This window comes from Rhea americana, unplaced genomic scaffold (genome assembly GCF_003343005.1).
Source record: "Rhea americana isolate MKP2758 unplaced genomic scaffold, rheAme1 scaffold_109, whole genome shotgun sequence".
In the NCBI taxonomy this organism is placed as follows: Eukaryota; Metazoa; Chordata; class Aves; order Rheiformes; family Rheidae; genus Rhea; species Rhea americana.
Window position 1 is genome coordinate 499,776 of NW_028185139.1, and position 24,814 is coordinate 524,589.

General features: G+C 47.7%; 3 protein-coding genes and 1 non-coding gene across 10 annotated transcripts; 1 reads left to right on the plus strand and 3 right to left on the minus strand.

Moving 5' to 3' along the window:
• Window positions 1-961: 961 nt before the first annotated feature.
• GEMIN6 (gem nuclear organelle associated protein 6) lies at window positions 962-6,120 on the minus strand. 4 transcript variants are annotated; one of them, XM_085311444.1, is made up of 3 exons: window positions 6,031-6,120; window positions 3,183-3,328; window positions 962-1,555 (listed from the first exon to the last, which is right to left on the minus strand). In XM_085311444.1, the coding sequence occupies exons 1-3, from the start codon at window positions 6,109-6,111 to the stop codon at window positions 1,180-1,182; spliced, it is 603 nt and encodes a 200-aa protein (XP_085167570.1). In that variant the 5' UTR covers window positions 6,112-6,120; the 3' UTR covers window positions 962-1,179. The 4 variants fall into 4 exon arrangements, with proteins under 4 accessions (XP_085167570.1, XP_085167587.1, XP_085167596.1 ...); XM_085311461.1 differs by lacking the exon at window positions 6,031-6,120 and adding an exon at window positions 5,714-5,811; XM_085311470.1 differs by lacking the exon at window positions 6,031-6,120 and adding an exon at window positions 5,708-5,731.
• Window positions 5,843-12,517, plus strand: SRSF7 (serine and arginine rich splicing factor 7). Its single transcript, XM_085311433.1, has 9 exons — window positions 5,843-5,943; window positions 6,305-6,485; window positions 6,621-6,797; window positions 7,681-7,755; window positions 7,839-7,940; window positions 8,157-8,210; window positions 10,249-10,293; window positions 10,920-10,955; window positions 12,204-12,517. The coding sequence occupies exons 1-9, from the start codon at window positions 5,916-5,918 to the stop codon at window positions 12,256-12,258; spliced, it is 753 nt and encodes a 250-aa protein (XP_085167559.1). The 5' UTR covers window positions 5,843-5,915; the 3' UTR covers window positions 12,259-12,517.
• Window positions 11,834-23,061, minus strand: GALM (galactose mutarotase). Of its 4 annotated transcripts, XR_014896635.1 has the most exons (9): window positions 22,602-23,061; window positions 22,077-22,231; window positions 19,922-20,128; window positions 17,265-17,346; window positions 16,412-16,553; window positions 16,144-16,318; window positions 15,801-15,906; window positions 13,671-13,953; window positions 11,834-12,241 (listed from the first exon to the last, which is right to left on the minus strand). XR_014896635.1 is itself a non-coding variant. In XM_085311414.1 (8 exons), the coding sequence occupies exons 1-7, from the start codon at window positions 22,795-22,797 to the stop codon at window positions 15,829-15,831; spliced, it is 1,035 nt and encodes a 344-aa protein (XP_085167540.1). In that variant the 5' UTR covers window positions 22,798-23,061; the 3' UTR covers window positions 11,834-12,241; window positions 15,801-15,828. The 4 variants fall into 4 exon arrangements, 3 of the variants coding, with proteins under 3 accessions (XP_085167540.1, XP_085167529.1, XP_085167546.1); XM_085311414.1 differs by lacking the exon at window positions 13,671-13,953; XM_085311403.1 differs by lacking the exon at window positions 11,834-12,241 and having other exon boundaries at window positions 12,459-13,953.
• On the minus strand, window positions 20,912-21,096 carry LOC146601128 (U2 spliceosomal RNA). The gene has a single exon (XR_014896721.1). It is a non-coding gene; the product is annotated as a U2 spliceosomal RNA (small nuclear RNA).
• Window positions 23,062-24,814: the final 1,753 nt, after the last annotated feature.

Consider the following 24,814-nt stretch of genomic DNA (forward strand, 5'->3'; position numbering starts at 1 on the left):
GCCTCCGCGGCCCGGCCGGGACCGGGGAGGGCGGGCGCCTGCTCTCTCGAGGAGGGGAACGTGTCCTGGCGMTAGCTCTCGGGTCGGGTTCGTCCCAGCTGGCCTTCGGCAGCGCAGTCAGAGCACCTCTGGATGCGCTCATGGAGAAAAGCAGTTTAACCACTCAGGAACCAACAGCAGGGGAACGGGCACAGAAGGATACAAACAGATGAGGGTTTTTGTTCTAAGCAAAATCAACCTGCACCTGACTGAGCTGAAGTAATTTTAAATGAACCAGAGCACAAATGGGGGCCTTTAATGTATCTGTGCACAAAATAATGCAGCCTTTGGTGCTGTGTAGCAATGGTACATAACAAATTACTCTGTCTGCAACAAATTGCAGACACCTGCAAAATGAAGGGCATAAAAACTTCCTGTCTGGATTAATAATCTCTAGAATAATCACTTAATGATTTTTGCATTATGTGTTGCAGCAATGGCATAACCTAACAGCTCCAAAACATTAAGGGAAAAAAAAAAAAAGCTTACTGAATTTCAAGAAAAATCTCTTTGTAAGGAACAAAAGTCTTCCAACCACCATTATTCTAAAATAGCAAATGTAAGTAGGAAATGTTTTCTTTTTTTAATCCTGCTTACCTCGCCTAATAATGTTACAAAATCTGGTCCTGTATTACAGATCATGTTTTAAAACAGGAGAACTGCTGTGGGGAAAAAAAATCAGAACAAATTTTGCATCTGGTTTGGGAAGTTCCAAGTATCACAAAGAAACTTAAATAGCTTATTCATCTTTTTTGTCCCAGATACCCTCTTTCTGAAAAAAAAAATGGCAAGCAGTTCATTTAAATATGCCTACACCATTAGAAAATGGGACAAAATTAATTTTAAAGGCAAAGGAAAACAGCTTAAATTTCTCATTTGATCTTTCATGATACTGTCACAAAATCTCATAAGTATATTGCAATTTAATTATCCAGTGCTTGCTTTTAATAAAAGTACATGCAAAAATGCTTCCTGCKTTTAGTTTACACTGCTTGTTTCATCCTTTTCTTAGTATACAACACTCAACAAAAACACCTAAACCCAGCAGTTTTGCATACGGTGAATATAGATATCCAAGACAGTTCTTAAAACGGGACATGTAGACCCATGCCTGAATATAAACGCGTTAAACAGCAGACATCACTGTTGTTTTTCAAGATAGCCCTGTATCAGGCTTTGAACTCGAGACAGAATAATCTCATTGGAGCTGCTGCACTCCTCTGGGCCATATGGTGGGTCAACAGTTAATACACCTGCGACGCACAGCGTTCCTCCTGATTCACCTTGCTCTGTTACAGGGATGTGATTTGTTTCTAGCCAAGTCTTCAAGTTTTTCTTCTTCTTTTCCAGCTCTTCTGGGCTGTAAGCTTTGCTCTCTTCAGGCATGAATAAGCGAGAAAGTCGTTTCTTCATGTCATCGTCCGCTTCTTTAAGTATTTCGACCTCCTGGATAGCATGGCCCAAGACAACTGAAATTACCACCTTTTCATTCTCTGGAAACTTTGCAAGGACAATACTGCCAAGAAAAGGACGTATTATTGAGTATAATTAACTGAAGATTGAGAAACACAGGCCAAGAATCTCAGAGGTAAGTGCTCAGTGTAGCCCAAATTTGTAGGCAATATTGAGTATCCAGAAATTTTCTTGAAAAGCATTATCATACCCATTAAATGCTGAAAGTGTGAGGTTTTTGAGGTAACTTCCAGCCCTGATTATAGAACTGCTCTAGGTACTATCCAAGCAGAACATTATATTAAAAATTAAAGTATGTGTCAAAATCACGGCTGGGAATCCAAGTATTTTGGGGCAGCATTCCCACCTTTTCAAAAGCACCTTAAGTCTTCCAGCTTTCAAAAAACAATAGTACTTTCATACATTGGACGCTTGAGTGCTGAAGGCAATGGTGGCAGCTAACAACATAGCATCAGAACCTTTTAATCATTAATTATTAATATTTAGTTGTTGATCATTACTAAAATAATTACTTTTAAAAAAAGGAATATTGCCAGCTTCTTAATTGAAAACTATAGCTTGAGTATTATGATGGGAACACACCACAGCAGGTTCAGGCTTGAGCTGAGAGGCAGTGAAGGCTCTTGCTTGATCTTTCCCGAGGGCACTTACATCTAGCATCTCTTCCACATAAATCAAGGAASAGGACAGAAAACACTTTCTTTCTCTTGTGGGACAAAAAATTCCTGAATTTGATGCTAGCGCTTTGCTAGTCTACTGTTGCCACTGCTGACTGAGTAAACAATTTTTCTGGAAATACCTCATGAAACATGCCATGATTTAGCCTGGACAATCCCCAGAATTACTCATAGATGCATAGAGTGTTCCTACCAAAATGCATAAGCAACCCCAAAAGATTAGAGTATCAGAGCTACTCTGATCATTCAGTGTTGAAGCAGCAACCAATTCTTCTGAAATAGAATCAAGGGACATGATATTTTACAGTTTCTAGTGTTGATCTTACACTCATGTTAGACATGTTTGCAACCAAAAAGGCAAGAAGATGCTCTGACTGCAAAGAGCAAATTTTTGCTAAATTTCAACCCATTCCCTGGTGCACCCTTTCTTTCAAACCTTGTTTTCATGCTACTCACTTGAGATAGAGGGACCTGTGGGTACCACTTTCTGTACCTGTCCAATGCCCCAAAACAGGCACTACATCCCCAGTAGTACCTGGGCAGTGGGGAAAGCAGGGCATTGATGTGAGCTCAACAGAGAACAAGGATTTCAGTAACACCTAACACATTAAAAGCATTTCTGGTCTCTTTATGAGGCAGGGCTTGGTATATTATTAAAAGCAGCCCTAAATGTGGGAGCAGCATTTAAAGTACTAACCCCAGATCCACAGTAAAGTCAGCATGAGTCCAGAGCAAAGAAGCTTATAGGTATTGCCTACTCCCCTAAATTATCAGTTCTAAGAAGAAGATCAATTTGGCTTTAGGTGAACTGGCATTATCACCTGCAATATCCCTTTCTCTTAAGCCATGCAAATTAAAAAAAAAAGATGGCACAGAGCTTCAGTGTGCAGTTTTTGCTCCAACCAAGTTTGCCTCAGGCTTGGGATCCTCTTTTCTCTTCATAAAAAACTTGTTATTGCTTCGTTTTATGGAAATAAAAGCTTTGGTACTTACTTAGCAGAAACTGGGTCAACTGTTAAGACCCATCCTTCATATTCGTTTTTCTCAGCTGCTGCAACTTTCACTTGTTTGTTCACATATGTTTGCCAGTCTAGAGGGCTTTTCCTTTGCCAGTCATTCATATTTCCTACGTTTAGAACCTAAGAAACAGACAGAGCAATTAGCAGAAGTCATTAATTTCCCTGCTTTGACCCTTCACATTAGAACTAAGGTCCACTCCCCTCATTTTCTTTTTTACAAACATTCACTGAAGTATTCTGCATATTGCTGCAATTCTCTGGAGTTTGGTCTCAGTTCATTTGTTCTTAAAGGCACACAAGGAGGCCTCAAAAATCACTGTTCTGCTAACTGAATACTTTAAACACTCTAGTTAGTTAGCATTAAACACTCTCATTAGTGCCATTGTGTTGAGTTATGAAACCTTCAGGATCGCAGCCCCGGAGGGTAGAAAATTACTGCCTTTGCTCTGTGCGCTGGGACATCGCTTGCCTCCAAGCCCTTCTACGGCTTGTGGAAGGGTGTTATCTGTGATCCACCCCCACTCACGCTCTGCCTTCATCCCCTGCAAAGCCGCTCCTGTTTCAATTTGGGGCCGTTCAGACAGGTGCCCCTGCCCCATACGCCTCCGTGAAAGGGGCTGGAGGGAGAGGTGGGGCTAGCGCAGCGCAGGAGGACAAAGGGCTGGGGCAGCTCCTGCCTTTGCTCCCTCCAGGCTCCCTGATGCTGCCCTGGGCAGAGGGAGGCTGGAGCCACCATCCCGCTGTTCCTGCCTGCTCCCAGCCAAAACAGCAAGCGAGGGAGGWGCAGGGAGCTGGGCACGGCCGGGGGCGGCAGTCCCGCTCCCCCCGCTGCAGCAGCCCAGCCTCTGTGCAGCTGGGCTCCCGGGGACCCCCAGGCCCCGCACCCACATCCCCGCTCACCGACGCGGGGCTCCTGGCTGCTCGCTCCCCAGCCCCTGAAGGGTACGTGGGAGCTCATCCAGGACCCACGCTCCCTAGCGCGGCCTGCCACTTCCTGCCGCTCGGAAACACCCTCCCCTTCTTCCTTATTTTGTTCAGCACAAAATAGGAGGCTTCTGAGGCAGAGAAATGCTCGGTGCTGGGGCAGTTTATAAATGTATGTGTGTATATAAATATATATATATATATATATTTTACACACACACAGACACGAGATGAGTCAAATTGCAAAACCAGGTGTGTGGTGTAGCATTTAATGCACCTGGTTTCCTGCTTTCCGCCCCACTTAAAATCATCTCGGCTTGCTGATTTTCCTGTTAGTACTGTGGGATCGCTAACTCAGAGCACGCAAAATCGTGGCTGAAGCTCTTCCAAGCAATCTATGTGCATAAATATGTGCAGATGCATGCTGTATCTACTATTTAAAATATATTCACGTATTTCCTCTGGTTTTGAGTTTTTGGGTTGTCTGTGAATTGTCTTTACAAGCTTTCCTGTGCAGCTGTGAAGATGAGAAACTTTTTTTTCCAGAAAGTTGCTTTATTTGAAGGCTACTAATGAAAAACTTTCCATAAATRAAGCAAACAAGCTTGCATAATTTCAGTAATTTAAATGAAAACAAATATGTGATGATTTTGTGATCCAGGCAGAATATATATATATACATATATATATATATAATGTGAGGTATAAAACCTTTTCTTGCAGATTTAAGGAGGCGATATCCCTTTTTTTCTTTTTGTGAAGATCCAAGTCTATGTGGACAGTGCAGTGGGGATTATTCATGAATGATGCATGCTACAGTATTCAGTTATTTTCTTTCRAAGTTTTAGTTTATTAGAAACCATGCATTAGCAAATCTGATTGTGTTCACTCTAAGAGCAAAGCAGCACTGTGAGAAATCTTTGATATAAAAGCAATGGAAAGTAGGRGCATAATTGTGKGGGGGGGTATATACATATATATGTGTGTATATGTATATATATGTATATACCCCACACACACAATTGTATACATATACACACATATAAATATGTGCATAACACATTTCAGTTTCAGTTAGTTAAACAGCTTCCTAACTAGTCCCTTTATGGAGGACAGACTAGATGGTTTTGCTTATGGTCCCTTTTGGGCAAAATACTCAGGAATGCAAACATCTTTGGCTCTAATTTTGTCTCTCTCAGTCTCAGTCCTTAATGATTTTTTTTTTCACTGTTGGTATTTCATTGCTCAGTTCCTGTAAGCCGCCAAGCCAGGCGGTAGATTTTCGTGGCCCCGCGGCCCTCCGTGACAGACGGCAGCCAGGGCAGAGGCCCGCTGCTCCAGCGCTCCCCTCGCGAGCCCCAGCCGGGTCGGGGTGCCAAGCCGCACCACTCCCAGCTCTGGACCGCTAATGGAAGCTCTCGGTGGGTCTGAGGACCTAAGTAAGCAATGCAGGGCAGCTCTGGCGACTTCCCAGGCCGCGATGGGCTCCGCCGCCCCGGGACAGCCCTCCCGGCGGCCGCCRCCGCCCCTGAGCCCGTTCCTTCCCGCGCCTGAGGCACAACGGCCGCGACGCACCCCCACCCTCACCGCCGGCTCCCGCCGTCGCCGTGGCAACTGCTGCCCGCCCTGCCCCCGAGGGCGCGCGCCACGCTAACGCCGACGCCTCGCGCGCATGCGCGTCGCCCTGCGCCGCGTGGGGAGGGGGGGAGCGGAGAGCTCAGAGGGAGGAGGCGCGAGCGGCGGCGCGTGCGCGCGGGGAGAGGCGGTTGGCGCAGCCGTTAGGATGTCGCGTTACGGCCGATATGGAGGCGGTGAGCGGCCGGGGCTTCGCGAGAGGCGGGCGGCTGCGAGGCGGGGAGAGAGGGGCGCCGGGGAGCTTTGCGGAAAGGGGGGTTTACCGAGGGAAGCGGAGCCGCCGGCGGTCGGTGAGGCGGGGAGGGAGGCGAGACGGCCGTGTCGGCCGTTGTCGCCGCCGCCATTTTGCGACAGTGGCAGTGGGGGGAGGGGGTGCGCGCGTGTCGCTGCTAGTTCAGTAGGCGGGAGCGGGACGCAGAGCAAGATGGCGGCGCCCGGAGCGGGGGGAGGCTGCTTCCCCGCGCCGTGGGAGCACCGGCGTGCTGTGGGGCGCGTTGTGGGGGCCGGAGCTGCTCATACGGCCTTCGCTTCTGGCAGAGACCAAGGTCTACGTGGGGAACCTAGGCACGGGCGCGGGCAAAGGCGAGCTGGAGAGAGCCTTCAGCTACTATGGGCCGCTGCGAACCGTGTGGATCGCGAGGAAYCCGCCAGGGTTTGCCTTCGTGGAGTTTGAAGACCCGAGGGATGCGGAAGATGCTGTCCGTGGACTCGATGGCAAGTATGTGTGTATTTTGGATGTCTGTGAAGCTGCAGCTATTTAAAACCAGAGAAGAAAAGAATTTATCTTTTGCATAGTTCTGCCGTAAATAGGCAAAAAATAAGTTAACTTCTAGCTATCGTGCATTTGTTCCAGGGTGATCTGTGGCTCCAGGGTTAGAGTGGAAGTGTCAACAGGGATGCCTCGTCGCTCCCGCTATGACAGGCCTCCAGCACGGCGCCCCTTTGACCCTAATGACAGATGCTATGAGTGTGGYGAGAAAGGCCACTATGCTTATGATTGTCATCGCTACAGTCGCCGAAGGAGGAGCAGGTATGTGTGGGACCGGAGCGGCTGGGTTGTTTCACCAGTTAACTCTTGTGTAGCTCTTGTTAGCAAAGAAGAGAATGTTACACCAGTTTTCTTTTAACTTTAAAGCTAGAATAAATGTATAGGCATATATTACAATTTGTTGCTATTTCTATCGAATGTTACTATCTTAATAATCAACCTGGTCAAAACCTTTCAGGTTTCTTCGTTTGAGTCAGTCGCCTTGATTCAGAATGTCACGAGCCTTAAGATTTCATGCTGAGGCGCCTTGCAAATCCGACACTTAAGATCCTCCTAGACCTTGAGGTGATCAGCATAAGAGGCCAGATCCCCTCGAGCCATCTACACGTAGCTTCACCTCATTCTTTAAGGGCAGAAAATTTGAGACGGTGATCGCCATAACAGTAAATTTGGCTTTCAATTGGGGCCCCCCCTCCGGTTTAGAAAGAGGAACACCAGATTGACCACATTCCCACCTAGAAAAATCTTCTTGCGTCAATCAAGCCTCACCCTGGCTCATTGGGCTGTCAGTTTGATCGTCGTTAGATTGAAGAGAACACCTAGATGCAGCGATCGGCTATAGATACTTCTAGATCGTCTAGATCTGCTAGACCTTGGGCCAAAGAGGGTCGACCTGCAAACTTGCAAGGTTTATTTTAAATACACATTACAGTGTTTTCTATTCTAATGTAATTCTGCAATGTAATTCAGCTTTTAACATTTTTCTAGGTAGTAAAAATGCTCAAGACAAGTAGGCCCAGGCATTTTTTCCAACTGACAGATGCTAGTTCTTTAGTTGTCTGAAAGTTTTGACTTCAGCAGAGGCTCACGTGCGGTGATTGCTGGGGCTGTCTGCTGATACCTGTTTTCTCTAACCTAAAACTAGGTCCCGGTCTCGATCCCGTTCGAGGTCCCGAGGAAGGAGGTATTCTCGGTCRCGCAGTCGCAGTCGTGGTAGGAGGTGTGCTTAAGTTTGTCTTTTATTAGTGTATTTTTTTCCTCAGAAAAGAACTACAGTTTTATAATTTAATTAACTTTTTGCAGGTCAAGATCAGCTTCCTATCGTAGGTCCCGGTCCRTTTCTCCTCGTAGGTCTCGATCTGTCTCTCCTCGCCGGTCCCGATCAGGTTCCTTGAAGAGATCGAGGTAATTASTCAGAATGAGAATGCTTTAAAAAGTTATTAATAATTCTTAATTCARCACAGCTGTGAGTCCCATGATTAGTTCTGATGTCTTAAAATATCTAGTAATCGTGCAGGTATCACATTCAATATATAGATACCAATCTAAGTAGTGTTGTCACAGTTGTCATTTCTAGTTGAGTTGCATTCTTTGATGTTATATTTTTAATTTTTAATTCAGGTCTAGATCCAGATCCAGGTCTAGATCCAGATCTGTTACATGGCCACGAAGCAGGTAAGATCTCTGTAGTGTTGGAGGATACTTAGAAGCAGTTTTTTAAAGGTCTGCTAGCATATTCGATCTTAAATATTCATAGAAAGTTGAGTGTTCTCACCGCAAATATGTGGGTTGAAAGCTGTAAAAAAACAGTACAGAAGGTTGTTCTTTCTCTTTTTGTGTTTATTTTATGTATRAATATCAGGGTCGTGATAGTAAACAGTAGCACAGTTTTGATTGGTTTACATTATCACTTAACTGATGTGGCAAACAAATTAGTATTAATCTGAAAAGTGCTTTGTTTAGAGATTGTGGATGCTTTCTGTAATTTGTCAAAAATTAAAATGTCCTTTTGGTAGTGTTTYTAAGGCATTACTATATGTAAACAGCCAAGTCTTGAAGGGCTTACTTGTGCCTTGAGTGATACGGCTGTTTCCAGCTATCTTAAATACATGACTGTTCACAGTGTGTGGATTTGTGGTAGTTGAATTAAATTTGAGATATATAACATTTTGGATAATTATTTTGTACCATCGAATGAACCATCAGTACAACCATCATTTTTTAAAGAAATAAATAATAATAATTTGTCTTCTTCAAGACTGTGATTTAATCTTTCGACAGTAAAGGAATGTAGGGTATGCTTGCAAACTTGTCAAGAACAGCATGGCTGATGTGTTGACTGGATGTCTTCTGGGAGATGTCATAGGAGAATAACAGTAAATTGAAGTTTTGTTGTGAAGGATAGTTGTTTGTTTGTTTGTTTGTTTTTCCCCAGGCCATACCTGGGCCTGCTGTTCTGCTCTAATAACTGCTTTTTGAAATAGTTAACACAGTAGTCAACAGTGAAAAAATAAAAATAAACACAGGAATGCTGTAGCTAAAGGGATGATAAGTGGAAAAGCGTACAGTTGAAACCAGGAGTGTTGAGTGATGAAAGGCGGAGGGGGGAAAATGATGGAGGATCAGGCAATGAGAGGATTTTTTTTTAGGCAATGGACAGATGAAGACCAGGAGATGGATTCGTTAAGAGCAGAAACACTGGCATGAACAAACACCAGCAAAAAAAAGAAGGGAAACTACCTGAGTCAGTTAAGCAGTGCCCTTTGGTCAGCTGCAGTTTCCTTACCTGTTGCTGAACTATGTTGAATCTTGACACGAGTTGTGTTAAAGTGTCAGGATGATTTTCTGAAGCATATAGGATACTGTTAGTGTAGTTTTTGAACTCCGTATTGTGAAACTTCTTTCATTTTAAATGCATCTTCACTGATCATGGTAGAGGAAATTTCAGAACTGGAATTACTAAAAATTGGCAAAACGTTGGTGTTTAATTTCTAATGAAGTCACTATTACATTTCCATATCAGGCAATTGAAAGATGGGTTCAAAGGAATGCATGGCGCTAAATGTTAAACTTTGAAGTATTACATCCTGGGTTTTGCTGGGTTGACAGCATTAAAGCATAAATCTGGAAGAAGTAGCTGTGGAAAGCCTTGGATGTGAAAAGCAGAACACTTCCTTTGATGACTCTAATTAATTTCAGTTGTTTTTGTAGGCAATATTAGTAATGTTCTGCTGCAGCAATCTCACTGTAAAAAGATAGTTATTTTTGACAGTCTTTTCAGAATGGATTAAACTTAAAAGATTTTTAGCAAGTGTATATAACAGATTAAATGCATTGAATTGAAGGCATTACTAGGAACATGCTGCCTGCAGCCATTTTTAGCTGTAGTGGCAGATGTAATTCRAGCCTGAAAAAATGGCAAGTTCACAACATAGCTTTTCGTGAGTTTTGAGAGCATACTGGTCTGATCTTGGGTACTTTATGCATTTCTGTCATTGGCATCAGCAAACATCAGGCATCAGCTGGTGCCACAATGCTGAGRAACAGGTGCCACATCAATTGGGAAGGCTTTCTTCTAAAACTTAGCAGGATCAGGCTTGCAAACTTGTAGGAGTCTGTCTGTTCAATTACAGTTTTTACACAGTTAGCGTGAATCTTGCTGTCTCAGACATAGGCATGTGCATGTCTGAACTGTATTTTTGTCTCGTTGTAGGTCTAGGTCTCATGGCAGATCTAAATCTGGCTCCCCAGCTAAGAGGTGAGCATAAAAAGATAAAACCTGCAGTGGCGTCTAGAACTCAGTATTGTTTTTTTCATGATTAACAAAGCCTGATCCTTGGATCAGTGCTTCTGTTACATTTTAGAAGTTTGTTAATTCTATGACTTGTATGTGGGGGCTTTTGGGGGGGGGGGAGCGCCTAGCTGATCTGTTAGAGATACGACTGTGATTATAGAAATACCTTGCTGGTATTTGGAATATGTTCCTTACCTCTTTGTTTTCATTAGCTCTTTGTGGTTTCTATCACAGTACTGATTCTGTTGTGCTGAATTCTATTAAATTTCATTATCCATCGGATAAAAGGCCTTAGCTTTGTTAATGCTGCTAGTAAAATACTAGAAAGGATCTATGATGATAATTCTTGTCTCAAAGCCTCACCTCAGTTCTTCCCCTTACTTTCCAGTGTTCTCTCTATTGAAGATGGTTCCTTAAAATTTGACTAAATCAATTGCAAATTCYTACGATTGTGAAAGCTGTTTTGATAACTTTGCCATTCGTCAGGCTCGATTGCCCACGATAAATACATTTCTAAGATAYTTACTTTCTTGAATGTGTAAGTTCCATTTTTAACTGTAAGTTGCATTGACTGTATTCTGTTTTGACAGTCGATCGAAGTCCCGATCACCATCTCCAAAGAGAAGGTATGTTGATTTTTCTCCTTATAGCCTAGAATATGTCAATTTGGCATTTTAGTATCTGCAGTGATCTGTGTTGAGGAGTTTTACTGCTACTTGTAGTAAAATGCTAGAAAGGTATTTTGTTGAAATATTTTGTTCTGATAAAAATAATGTGATTGTGGTTACTGCTCCTATTACTGTAAAGCAGTCCCCTAAGATATTGGTTACATAGCCATATTATGTCTTGCATTTGACTGCTGCTATGTTATTTCAGTTCTCTACCACTTTTACTGAACAGAGACTGTAAGAGTGAACCCAAGGCTCAGAATAAATGTCAGCATCAGATTTGGGTCTCATTAAAGGCTAAGTGAAATTAGGAAGACAGTGGAGTAACCTAGCATGGCAGTCAGTTACAGAAGCTCGATCTGATTATTCTTACTACTCTTAATCACACTTTTTTTTTTCCTCAGTAAGCTGGTAAATAGTTCTGCTTCTGCACGTAATGACAGAGTCAGCAGCACTTTTTTCCTAATTTTAAGTCATTAATAGCTCATTTTTACAACTTAGGAACTTCAGGATTTGTAGGGAGGAGATATGTGGTATTTAGAATAGCTATAGTTCTGCCAAAGTGTGTCCTGCACATTGGTCACCTTTCTGCCCTGCAAGCTGCTGCTTTGATTTTTACATTCTTCTAAAACTTCTACACCTTTTTTCCTCCTACCATTTAAAAATGCTGCTGTATGTACTCTAATCTCACAAAAATCACATGGGAGTTGGACRAATGCTCATTATAGATCAAAGTGATCACCATATTAGGTGAGAGGAGATTTTGACAACCTCTTGTATCAGAACAGTAAAGAAATACCCTGCTTACATTGAAAATCAGCGTCAGTAGTACTCTGTTACTTTACATATGATCATGTTTAAATGGTATTACAGAAGGCACAGTAGAAAAATGCAAAAATTTGGAAGTCTACATTAGGAGTTTACAGGCAGACTTTGTTTAATATGGCTAATTATGAAGAAGTTGCTTCTTACTGGGATTGTTACAAATAGATATTTTCATTGTTTTTTTCTRTAGTAAATCATTTTCTCTAACATGGAAATAATCAGCCCATTAATTTTGTAAGTAGTGATTGTTTTTTTTTAATTGATGATCAGTGCTTGAAGGGTGCTGGAGTAGCCAAGGTATCTTTCTCTTGCCTTTTTCCTGGATTTGTGAATTATATATCATTATTGCAGTTTTAACTGTGAYTTTTTTTTTCCTTTCAGTCGTTCACCATCAGGAAGCCCTCAAAGAAGTGCAAGTCCTGAAAGAATGGATTAAAGTTATGAACTTAATCTTTTGGGAAGAAAGTTATTTTGCTTACATTATAATAAGGGATTTTGTGGTGTCTTTGTAAATGTAAGAATGTAGATAGAAGAGTATATCAACGAAAATTTGGCATGATCTGGGTCTTCTGAGTTAGTCACACCAATAGACTAGCACAGGCCTGTTTTTATTGTATGAATTAACTTCCTGTGATATGAAAATGTGGGACTTTTTTATTGGCACATTGAAATAAAATGTGTATTTTTAACTAAAACTTCTCTGTAGTAACCCTGCTGCTTCTGTTAACATTCGGGTAGCTTTCACTGTGTGCCATGTAACGTGGATGAAATATGTCTAAAATGGCAATGACTAGTGTCTCTCAGGCTAGTMACTTTTCACATTTATTGTCGAATGGTCTTTTGTGATAGGATCGGTTTCTGCTTTCTTTGAAATTGAATTTGAAATTCATTTTCTSTGTTTGCGGATGGTTAAAAATTTGCATATGCCCTTTTTATTCCTCTGTGATCTTTAAAGGGCATTCATTTTTTTTTCTCCCTGATGGTTTTATTTTTTATTCTGCAATGCTTGCTTTTGGTGGTTGGACTAGTGTGATAACAAATGTCCAAAAATRTAAAGAATGAGCTTTTTTTTCAGAACACTGGCATATTTAAAACAAATAACATCCGCAGAAATATCTAAACAGAATACAAATCATTAACAACTCAATGATTGCTACTTTCTYTTCTTGCATTTTCTTTTTTAGTTATTCAGTCTGAGGTTAAAAAAAAATCCTAAAATGTCTCAAGATACGTTTTCCTTTTTTTTGAGGGAAGACCAAACAAAACAAGACTTTCTGAAGGAACTTCTGAACATGTGTTATTGGTCTTCCTGCAGTGCACTCTATCTTTCCTTTTAAAAGTGAAAGATTTTTGCYTGCCAGCCTCAGCAATTCTAACCTGGTGCACTGAAAATGGTACAATTTTATAGCAGCCCAGATCTTGGAGTCAAATTYGTTGATGAAGCCAGTTTTGTACAACAAATCCGTAGCTGAAGGCTTAATGATTTGTATACACGTGTGTCAAACTCTGCTTATTCCATCGTCAAAAATTGCATGATAAGGCACTTTGTTGACACTGATCACACCAAAAGACTGGAAACAAGGTTAGACTGTCAGCAAAGAAATTGGTAGTTGGAGGGAAAAACAACCTTTTTCTTAAACTATGATGAGCTCTCTAACAGAAACAGACGTGAGTTTCAGTGTTAAAAGCAAGCTTACGAGCCTGTCTATACAAGCACTGACCGGGAAAGTGAGGGCTATTTGGTCTTCCAGTGAAACAGGTAATGGTAGATTGCTTCAAATGCATAAACTGTAACAGAGTTTGCTTAAAAGCAAAAAACAAAAATCACAAAATTAACTTCAGTCACACCTTGGGTACCCCGTGACTTTCAGAAAACGGGCCTTCTGTCCAAAGATGACTTTATGGAGCTTTCTCGATSTACAAGCCAATAGTCCAGGATCTGAAAGTGTCTCATAGCGCAGCACTGTTTTAAGTGAAGCAGCCAAAGCTTTTGGCCTTTGTGACTATCCTAACTGTTGCCGTGCTCGGTGTCCGTCGGACGCTCCGTTGGTGCATAGCGATGGGCACTAGTGTTTCGTTTGCTAGGTGYGATGATCAATATTCTGGCGATATCCATGAAATTCCAGCGTAACTGCAAAGGGAGAGCAGGAGGTGACATGCGCCACTCTGGAATGATTTATCAGACATACCGAAAGCTTGTTGTTTGTTCGGACTATTTATTGGTTGTGTATTGACTGCCTGTTTTATAGCATACCCAGTGAGGGGTCACTCGCACCAGCGCTCTGGAATTTGATCAGCTTTTTTTCTCTTCTGTACTCTTGAGGCAAACCTACTCCACAATAAACCTGCCAACTAACACTGCGGTTGTACTGGTACGTGTTTTCAGTACCCAGAGATGCTATGGAAAATGGAGTGGTGGAGCCCGGGTTTCCATGGTGGACGGGGCTTCTGCTAAACGCAGGCTTAGCGAGCAGAGGCTGCGCATCTGCCGCCTGCAACGAAGGATGGCCCGCAGCTAAGGCTTGGAGAAGGGGCGGTGGCAAATGCTTCCTGGGACCTGGGCTCTCACAGGACTGTGACCGGAGACCAAAAACGAGCATCTTGCTGGCTGGTCATGCTGCCTCCCCCAGCCTGTGCCGCTCGCCCGGCAGCACAGCCTCAGCGCTCGCCCAGGTTYGGCAGGGTTTGACCAGAGGCTCCCCGAGGTGCTTGCGGAGCTCTTCCTGGGCACTTGGAAAGGGGGGACCTGGGTGCTTTGACAGCAGGTCACGTCGGCGCGAGCGCTGTCGGGGTAACCCTGAGCCCGGCGGTGCATCTCTGCGCGCCCGGAGAGCGGCAGAGGATCTGACCACGCCGAGTCTCTGCGGTGTTTGTGAAACCAGGGGCCGGGTGCTTCCACCTGGAGGAGGTTCAGTCCCGTAAGCAGCGCTYGCCCCGACCTGCTGGTGAGGATGGGGAAGCGGGGCTTTGCGCAGCCCCATCGCAGCAGCATTGCGACAGGAGGCAGCTRGGCTGCAGCTGGTCACTCGTGCGTCCCCAGGGCAGAGGGGCAGCAGGGAGTCCGAGCGCTGCTGTTCCAAACACGGTGACAGTGCCCATTCTTCATGCTTATGAACTTCATAAATTTGGGGGGTTTTATCAGCCCTCTCCTTGTTTTTAGGGTTTGGAGGCTGACAGGCATCGTTTTGCTTGGAAACACAACGTAAGGCCTGCTGTTCTCTTCAGCAGCTGTATACCCAGAGCRGTCCTGCTTCACCGCAGCAGAGAGGTGCAGTGTAAAATAGGCCCTTGTGCAGTTACTGCTGCTGCCTTTGAAATGGGAGAAAAGTCAGAGGCGGCCAGGTGGGATAATCGCAGCACACCGGCCTCCGCAAAGCTCTTCTGCACCAGTAGTCGGTGCCACCTTCTACGCAGGACCAGGGACGGGGCTGCAGCTGTCTCGCAGGCTCTGGCTGGGCTTTCCTTGGGTTTAGCCCTGCTCGTGCCCCTGTAAACGCTGTGTTTGGACCCAGGGCTCCAGCTTTGTGGTCTTGGTAACTCGAGAGGGGACCTTGGCACTTACCTGAGCCCTAGCTGCTGGGGCAAAGCAGAGGGGTGGGCACAGCTCGGAGCACTTCGCTGATGGGGATCTTCCATCAGTCCTCGCACGCGCTCTGCCCACGTATCCCCTGCTGTGTGTATTCGGCGTACGCACGCCCACCGGGGCCTGCTCGGTGCCTAATGGAGCGTTTTCTGCGCCTTTCCCGAGGGAGCAAAACCTCTTACCCCGGAGCGAAGCTGAGCAATACCCAAAAGCTTTGCGCAGAGCGGACAGTAGCAGACACGGTGACAAGGGTTAAACTCACAGTGAGCAGGATCCAAAAGTAAAAATTGCAGGAGCAATAAGAAGTCCCTGGATCTGTCGCACCATCCAGGAGAGTTTGAAAGCAGCTTTGTGCCTCTTACAGGGTTTCTGGCTAACCTGCTGGGCGCACTTACTCCTTGTGGCGGCGGGAGCGGCCAGGCCTCAGGCAGCGGAGAAGACGAGCCAGGTGGTGTGGTTGTACTCCTCTCCCGGGCGCAGCAGGGTGTCGGGGAAGTGGGGCTGSGGGGAGGAAACGGCACGTTGCCCGCCGTGAGCTCCCGTCAGCACAGAAGCCCGCGGCGGCGGGGAGCGGCCACGCCGCAGCGCGGATCTAAAATCCCGGCTCCCCTCCGGTGGCGGTGGGCAAGGCTCTTCTGCCGCCGCCACCCCCGTTAGCTAGGCAGGGGGGCTGCCAGGGGGCCTGGGGAGGCGGAAGGCTTTCGGGAGAGCCCTCCGGGCGCAGCGGGGACGGCTCACCTTGTTGACGGCGTCGGGCCAGCCCTGGGTTTCCAGGCAGAAGGCCGAGTGCTTGGGGTACGCGGCGGAGCCTTTGCCCCTCAGGGAGCCGTCCAGGTTGTTGCCGGTGTAAAACTGGAGGCCGGGCTGGGTGGTGTGCACCTCCAGGGTCCTGCCGGTGGGAGGGTGCCGAGCCCTGCGGGCGCCGCCGCAAGAGGCCGGGTGAGCCGGCGGCCGCGCGGTGCCGGTGGCCGGCGAGCCCGGAGGGGGTAGGGGGGCCCGTGCTAACCTGGCCGCGAGGCGCCGAGCCGAGCCGGGCCTCAGGCAGAAGTTGTGGTCGAAGCCGTCGAGGTGAAAGCGCTGCAGGTGCTCCCCCAGCTCCGCGGGCGCCCGCAGGTCGAAGCCGGTGCCCCGCACGGCCGCCACCTCCCCTGGGCAGGGAGAGCGGGCCCGTGAGCGCCGCGCGGCCGCCTCGGGGCAGGGCTGAGCTCGGCAGCGGCCCGGGCTCGTTTCGCGGCGGGAGCTGCTCTTCCCGCCGCGCGCTGCGGTCGCTTGCACAGAGCCCCGAAGCCGGCGCTCAGGGGGAGCTGCTGGAGGGCTAAGCCCAAGCCACCCGAAACGAAGGGTTGGGGGAGGAGAGTAAGGAAAAAAAGCATCTTCTTCCACCCTTTTTACCCCCAACGCCCGGCTGCGTGCAAGAGGCTGACGGGCGCCTTCTACACTGGAGCAGCGGTACTGGCACCTTTCTTTAATTAACCCTCTTAGCATGCAAAACGCGGGTTTTTGTTAACGCTCCTCTTCTAGGCACACAGGACATCGAAGCTAGCTTAAAGCAGGCGAAAAACGGGAGGCCGATGCCGGGCTCCCGAATGCTGAAAATCCCAACAGCTTTGGAGGGCCCGCAGCCAAAACCCACCCAAGGGGGGGGCCGCGCACACACGAAGGGCGCTGTCGACTGGCAACAAGGGCCAGCATCAAACCAGGGGACAAACCCACTTCACTGCAGGTAAGGTGTCTCCTGGATGAGCCCCTTGGACTCATGTCACAGCCTTTTTTTTTCCAGACCTGTTCTCCCTGGGACCCCTGAATGCTCATCTGTGAAACCTTCTTCCCCCGTGTGCAGTGAGTCTCACACCACTCACCAGTAGGGATCTTGGTGTCATCCACAGGCAGGTAAGAATCAGCTTCAATGGAAATCTCATGGTCGTAGATGTCCTGTGAGCCCTGTAGGAGGATGGGAAATACTTGCTGTGGCTGCTCAACCATCTGAGGGCTGTCTATGTGCTGCAGCCCTAAAYGCAGCTGGGAGGTGATGCTCCATGGTGCCACTGGAGTGGGTCTGGTACTGCCTGGAATAGTGTCTCCTCTTCTCCTACCTTTTCCCCTTCAGAGGGCACAGGMACCAGCACCAGCAAAAGTCTGCATGGGGCCTAGAGGCTTTAAATCCTGCAGGGATGGGATGATCTGTTTGAACCTTCTGCCTTGCCAAGTGCTACCATGCTGCAGATAGACTAGCCAAAGCAGGCTGGACCCTGAGCACCTGGGGAAGGCAAAAGTAGGGAGAAAGTAACAGTGGGGGAGACACATCATCCCAGGTCGTCTTGCATGATGCAGAGGGGTTGCACTCCTGTTCTTCCCCTGTGGCCTTAGGATGCTGACAAGAAACTTGCTGGGCTGGATGGGGGGCAGGATCAAAGCTGAGTGTGCGTAGCACTGCCTAATCTGAGCTGCAGTTTCATGCCCAACGGTTTCCTGTTCCTCTGGAAACACATTTGAGTTGCATGCTGTACGTGTTAATATAACTGTATTGCTGGGAAGACAAACCGAGACTAAACTAATTGCAAAGCCATCATTAGAGCAATTGCATAAGCAGACACCCTGCGTGGAGGGCTTGGGATGTTTCTCACTATCTATGACCTTTTTAAAGGCCTTTGATTCAGATCTGAGGGTAATTGCACCAYCCTGTACTCCCTGCCCAGTGATGGTGTTTCCCCTCTTTCCTCTAAGCCCAGTTAGAAACAGGGTTGAGATACAGTGCAGGCAAGCTGATGGGACTCCAGACTGGTGTGCAGGATCCCTGCACGCCTTCCTGGTCCTGCCACTGCCCCATAGCACAACCTTGGATCCATCACATCCCCCTTTTATAGGGGCATTTCTCTTGATCAGGCCATCTACATGCTGAGCTGATCTCAGCTCTGCCATCCAGACAGAGGTCTTCAGCATGTTGTCTCAGAAAGGCTCACAGCAGACAGCTAAGAAAAGCTAGCCCACTGCTAGGKGATGCCAATTCTGCACCTCCTGTTATCCTTCTGAGGAGCCACGACCAGGAGAGATTGACACTTCCTGGTTGCCCACAAAAAAGGGTGGATAACAGGTGGATTGAACTGGCTGAACAGCRGGGCTCAGAGGCTCGAGACCAGTGGCACAGTCTAGTTGGAGGCCTGTAGCTAGCAGTGTCCCCTAGGGGTCAATATTGGATCCAGTCTTGTTCAGACTCTTCATCAATGACCTGGATGAGGGGACCAACTGCCTCAGCAAGTTTGCTGATGATAGCAAGCTCGGAGGAGTGGCTGATACACCTGAGGGCTGTGCTGCCATTCAGAGAGACCTGGACAGGCTGGAGAGCTGTGCGGAGAGGAACCTCCTGAGGTTCAACAAGGGCAAGTGCAGAGTCCTGCACCTAGGGAGGAGTAACCCTGGGCACCAGTACAGGCTGGGGGGTGACCTGCTGGAGAGCAGCTCTGCAGAGAAGGACCTGGGAGTGCTGGAGGATAACAGGTTGACCATGAGCCAGCAATGTGCCCTTGTGGCCAGGAAGGCYAATGGTCTCCTGGGGTGCATTAGGAAGAGTGTTGCCAGCAGGACGAGGGAGGTGATCCTGCCCCTCTRCTCAGCCCTGGTGAGGCCTCGTCTCGAGTACTGTGTCCAGTTCTGGGCTCCTCAGTACAAGAGAGACATGGAGCTACTGGACTGAGTCCAGTGTAGGGCTATGAAGATGATGAAGGAACTGCAGCATCTGCTATGAGGAATGGTTGCAAGAGCTGGGCCTGTTGAGCCTGGAGAAGAGAAAGCTGAGGGGARATGATTTCAATGTGTTAAAAATATCTGAAGGGAGGGTGCAGAGAGGATGGGGCCAGACTCTTCTTTCTTAGTGATGCCCAGCARCAGGATGAAAGGCAGTGGGCACAAACTGAAATACAGGATGCTCTGTCTGAACATCAGGAAAAACCTTCTTTAGTATGAGTGACAGAGCACCTGTTCTACAGCACAGGTTGCCCAGAGAAGTTGTGGAGTCTTATTCTCTGRAGATATTCAAAAGCTGTCAGGACACAACCATGGGCAATGTGCAGTAGGTGACCCTGCTTAAGCAGGGAGGTTGGACTAGATGATCTCCAGCGGTCCCTTCCAGCCTCAASCATTTTGGTTCTGTAAAGTTCATGATCTGTTTCCAAGGCACTGGGATGACACRTGCTTGCATGAGCCAGTCCTGTCTCAGCTTGTAGGCTGCATCCGACTCACTACCCACAGGACAATGCCCACCCCTGTGTCTCCAGAAGCCATGTCCTTACTGAACTCTCTTCTACATGGGCATATGCCTTTCCCATGTGTGATGATGGAAACAGACTGAAACAGTCTTAATTTTGTCTGCCAGCCTCCTTTTCTAGGCACCTACCAGTAGGCCTGAACTACTGGAAAGCAGCATGTTGGTCCCAATAATCCCATGGTAAGTCTTTTCTCCAAGGCCTCCTGTCCTTCCCCTGCAGCTACTCTATGGTGTTGGGGCCACCCCCATGCTTACCTGCCCAGCTAGGTTGAAGTATGCATGATTTGTTAAGTTGATGGGTGTCGTCTTGCTGGTCTGGGCTCGATAGTTGATGGCCAGCTCCCCACCACAGAGCGTATAGGTGACCCAGACTTTCAGGTCGCCAGGGTAGCCTTCTTCACCATCTGGGCTGAGTCGGAAGAAACGGACACCATTTGGCACAACTTCAGGTCTCCAGAGAACCTGCAAGGATTAGGCCATTTGTTGGAGAGCAATGGGAAATACAGTGCTCCTATTGCCTGCCCTAGGCAGGGCTGATCTTGGGCACAAAAAGCTCCAAAGGAATGGTGAACCCAAACACAAAGGTTTTTCTTGGCAATCTTCCCTGCTCTTTCTCCTAGGAAAACCATCTACCTACTTCTACCATGAAAGACTGAAGAATTGCATTTCCTTCTTGAAAAAGAGGGAAGCAGGAGAAAAAAATCACATGCAAATGCCAACTTGCTCTTAGTCAGCTGGGGCCAGCATCAGGGAGCAAGTTTTTCCATGCAGAGCAGAACAAATGAGGCAGCTTGCTGTGATGGGGCAGGGGGATCTGTCCTGGGTGTCCATGTATTACCCTGTCTAAAAGGGTGCAGGCTGTGGTCAATGTTTCTATKGGACAGTTGAGCTCTAATCAGATAGGATTGAGGCAGAGACCTGACAATGCTCTTGAGATCACCCCCTCCATGCTATGTGCAGATTTTACAAAATGAGATTTRCCAAAAGGCAATGTTTTAACCAAAAGCAGGAATTCAAAGTGCTAAATGCAATAATTGGGCTCCAAAGCAGGTCCTTTTCCCATGCAGAGCATAGTTCAGATGGAGATCCACTGCCATGGGATGCTGTGCTTCCACATTTGTGGAAGAGTAGCTACCTAAATCTGCAGAATAAAAAAGCTATTAAAGGCTAATAAGCATGTTCTGCAAGCTGCTGCCTGCAGACTGTGGGATGAAGAGACCATCTTTAAACTCTTCCTCAGGTGCCTGCTGACAACCAGCCCCCAGGGCACCGCAGTGCCAGGGCCACGTGTGACATGGCCAGAGCAGGCTCCTGTACCACCACCCAGCTCCAAAAAGTCATTGATCAATGATCCTTCCACCGAAGGSTCATCAGATATTCAGCAGGCAAAGGCAGATACAACAATTTATCTCAGCCCAAAGGCCAGATATTTTCTGTACCAGCCACAGTCAGCCATCCGCATCGCAAAAGCCCCAAAACCCCTGCATCATCAGCCCAGGCACTGACCACAATGTTGAGGTTTTCAAGATAAGTAAAATCAGCCAACATGACCAAGATAACACATGCTGGCTTCTTGCTCTGGCTGTTTTTGTCAGCACTAACTGCAGGTCCGTGGACTGTCACCGTTATCTGGCTTAAGTGGGTCAAGCTTGCGCTTGCAGTGTGTTTCTGCTGAGCACTGGGGAAGAAGCTTTCTTTCGTGCAAGCTGCGGAGATATGAGCTGTGTGCTCATCTCCAGGCCCCAGCTATAGGACTTTACAATTTCTGCGCCAGGCATGCTTACAGCAGCCCGCAGGCGGCTGGGCAGGTGGCAGGGCCTTTTGCAGACACCTGAGCTTGCCCCGTGGGCCAGGAGTGAGGCAGATTTGAAATCTGGTTTGATGCCAGTAGCTGGTGCTACTCATTAAGCGATTTCCTCACCACCACCAAATGCTCTGACTTTTGTCCCGTCAGCCTGGATGTTCTTTCACAAAGCAAAACATTAACCCAGCTGCACCAGCACATTTGCACAAGYTCCTCTGGGGAAACTCTGGATCAGCTCTTTGCTGGCTACCAATGTGCTCGATCCGACAAAGCCCCAGGCTTCAGGAAAGTGGAAACTTCTGTCTGTTTTGGAAAGAACAGGCTTATCAGCAAGGCTCTCCAGAGAGGAAACCGAGGGAGGAGCTATTTGGCTGCTATAGCCCCTTGCAGAGCACAGGTGACATCTGGCTCCAGGAGCTGCAGCAGTCCAGCACGGAGCTAGGGGAAAGGGAAGGGCTGGGAAGGGCAGGCAGCAACGCTGGGGCATTTGCTGGTTCAACACATTAACCCACCAGMAGTCCCTAAAGAGTCAAGATTGAAGACCAAGGCTCCCCTTGCTGTCACCTGGAGGCTGAAGGTCACTGGACCCACCAGGCTGGGCTTTACCTTGTCAAACCCCCTGGCTCCTCCGTGCAGGCTGTTGGGTCCGTTGTTGAGGGCCAGTTGATACTCCTGCCCGTCCAGGGTGAACCTCCCCTTTGCAATCCTGTTGGCAACTCGGCCCACGACGGCCCCAAAGTAGGGGTGCTTCTTTGTGTAACCTGGTCAGAAAAGCAGCGTGCCGTTAAAGGGTAGGAGCAGCGRACCGCTGCCCGCCGGGACTGCAACCGGACGGACCTGGAGGCTGCGCTGCCGGCGTTTCGCAGGACACGACCAGCGAGGCGCTAGCTAGCCCCGCACGCTTTCGATTAAAACAGCTGTCGGGGGCATTGCCTTCTGTGCAAAATTGCAGAAAAGGCCCTCGGCGCTGCCAGCCGAGCAGGGACGTGGAGCCACCCCAGCAGGTGGAGGTGACCGTGCACCAGAGCCAGCGGGGTCCCCTTTTCCTGCCCGCTGCTGGGCCCAGCTGGTTAAAAACTCCCTCGTTTTTATTATTGTTGCTATTATTTTTAGAAACGGATGCGGACCCACCTTCCAAGCTGTCAAAGCCCAGGACGATGTCTGCAGACGCCCCGTCCCTGCCTTTCGTCTGCAACGCAGCGACGATGCACCCCAAGGACAGGACCTCCGCTTTCACGCTGTCGGACTTTAACACAAACTTCTCCACCGTTCCTCCTCCTCCCTCCTGGGGCAGGTGCCCGAACGCTTCCCTCGTCACCTCCGTCATCGCTCCCCGGCGCTCGGCCCCCTCGGCGGGAGCCGCGGCCCCTCCGGCTCGGCAGGAAGCAATGGTGGCCGGGAGCGGGGCGGCCGCGGTTCAGGGAGCAGCCGGAGCCAGCGCAGCCTCACGCCGCGCGGCGGGGAGGAGTTACGCCAAGCGCCGGCTTCCCACCCGCATCCCGGCCGGGCCGCCAGCGTGCATCGCCACCGCCGCCTTTTCTTGCCCTGCTTTCATTGCAGGCCCTCTTCTTCCGAGGAGGGGGGCCTCTGCAAGGCGCAACAGGACGAAATGCTGCTTGTTTTTTAAGTCAGGAATTTGCTAGCCAAGTGTTATCCCTTCGCRTGACCTTCAGTCGTCAGAAATTACCGTCTTTTGAAATACCGACTTCTCCTGGCYGTCTCGGGCCTTGGCAAGCAAGCTCAGTCTGTGAGAAAACACTAGAAATAATTTGTACGTACATTTTTGGCACCTATTGCTAAGTCTCGAATGCATGACAATACAGCCTTTTTTTTGGGAGGGGGGGGATACTGTTTTATTTTAAGGGGCCCGTTTTCAGAATTTTTCTCGGGAAGCAATAACTYTAAGAACTCCAGACAACAACAAAAGCTAGCACTGGTTGCTAAATACTTATTTCCAGAATAGCAATCCCCTTTAGAGGAGAGAAAACACATGTTCAAGTCGATCCTGAATCAAAACCTCCAGCCTGGCTCAGAGTTAAGGTGGTTTTGCAATCTGCATTTCTTTAGCTCCTAGTGATGGCTGTGTGTTCACACCATAACGTAACTGCTGTGTTTTAAGTGTTTTCTGCCTCACAGCTGCAATTAATGCTCTCTGTTTGAAAGCAGCACTGTGGGAAAATATGCTTTTTACTGGGGAGGAGGCAGGAGCCGAGCTGTGCTGGGCATCTAGCCCCGCTGGCTTTTCTTCTTGGTCACTTCTGTTTCATAAGAAGAGTTTGTGTCAGGCCTGAGTCACTGTTGCCCTGAGTTTTGCTGATAGGGAGGGTCAAATGCAAACGCTTCTCGCTTTTATTTTTTCTTCCGAAAAGAAACGCATAGCAGCAAGGCCCCAACATGCCAGACATCTTCGGCAGGCCTCTTCCATGACCAGCGAGCGGTCAGAGAAGGTTGCTCCACRTCTCCAAGACTTCGGTTTCATCTCCCTTTGCCTTTCAGCTCCACACAGATAACTGGGCAGTGCGTCAGCCTCCCGCTCTGCCTCCCTCCTTGCGCTCGCCAGCCTTTTGCAGGGCAACAAAGCTGAAGGTGCTGGTGAGGAACGTGGCTTTATGAGCTCTATCGCAGCACCTCGCCCTGCAGGTATCGCAGAGGCACRGGACGAAGGCTTCTTGCCCGGGCTGTAAAGGCAAACTGGGAAGTCGGCCCGTAAGTGAGTAGTCCTGCCTTTAAAGTCTCACCCAAAAACTAACAAAAAGGCGTACCATGAAGAGGCACGAGTTTTTGGAGAGGCAAGCGTTTATTGCACTGCCAAGTAATCTCAGAAGATAAACTTATGCGAAAAGTTAGAGGAGAATTTATTTCCTTGGATTCAGCTGCTTGGAAATTCTAGATGTCTGCAGGGCTAGTGCCATTTTGCAAGGTAGAAAGAAGGCATCAGGTTTTACGCACACCGGTGCTATTTTCTTATGGTTACTTTATTTTTATGATTTGAGATGTTTTTCTTTAATCCAAAATAAAGTGACTGTGTTTGAAAGGCTAAGGTTAACCCAAAAAAAGGATTTTCAAGCTCAAACCATAAGCTTGCTCCTTAGCTGTGGCGTAAAGATGTAGCTTGCCAAAAGATTTGATGTTTCTGACCCAAGTTTTTGTACCAGTTTTGCATCTTAGAGGCATGAATCAAGGCTAGATTTGAACCAGTGTAGTTTTCTGTATGACTTTCCAACAAAACGTCTCATGGAGATCTTGTACAGAGAGAAGTGGTGGCGCTACGGCTAGAAGGAAGTTAAAATAGAGGAAGACGGTCAAGCTGAGCTTACCAGGATGGGTAATGTCGTTACTAACAG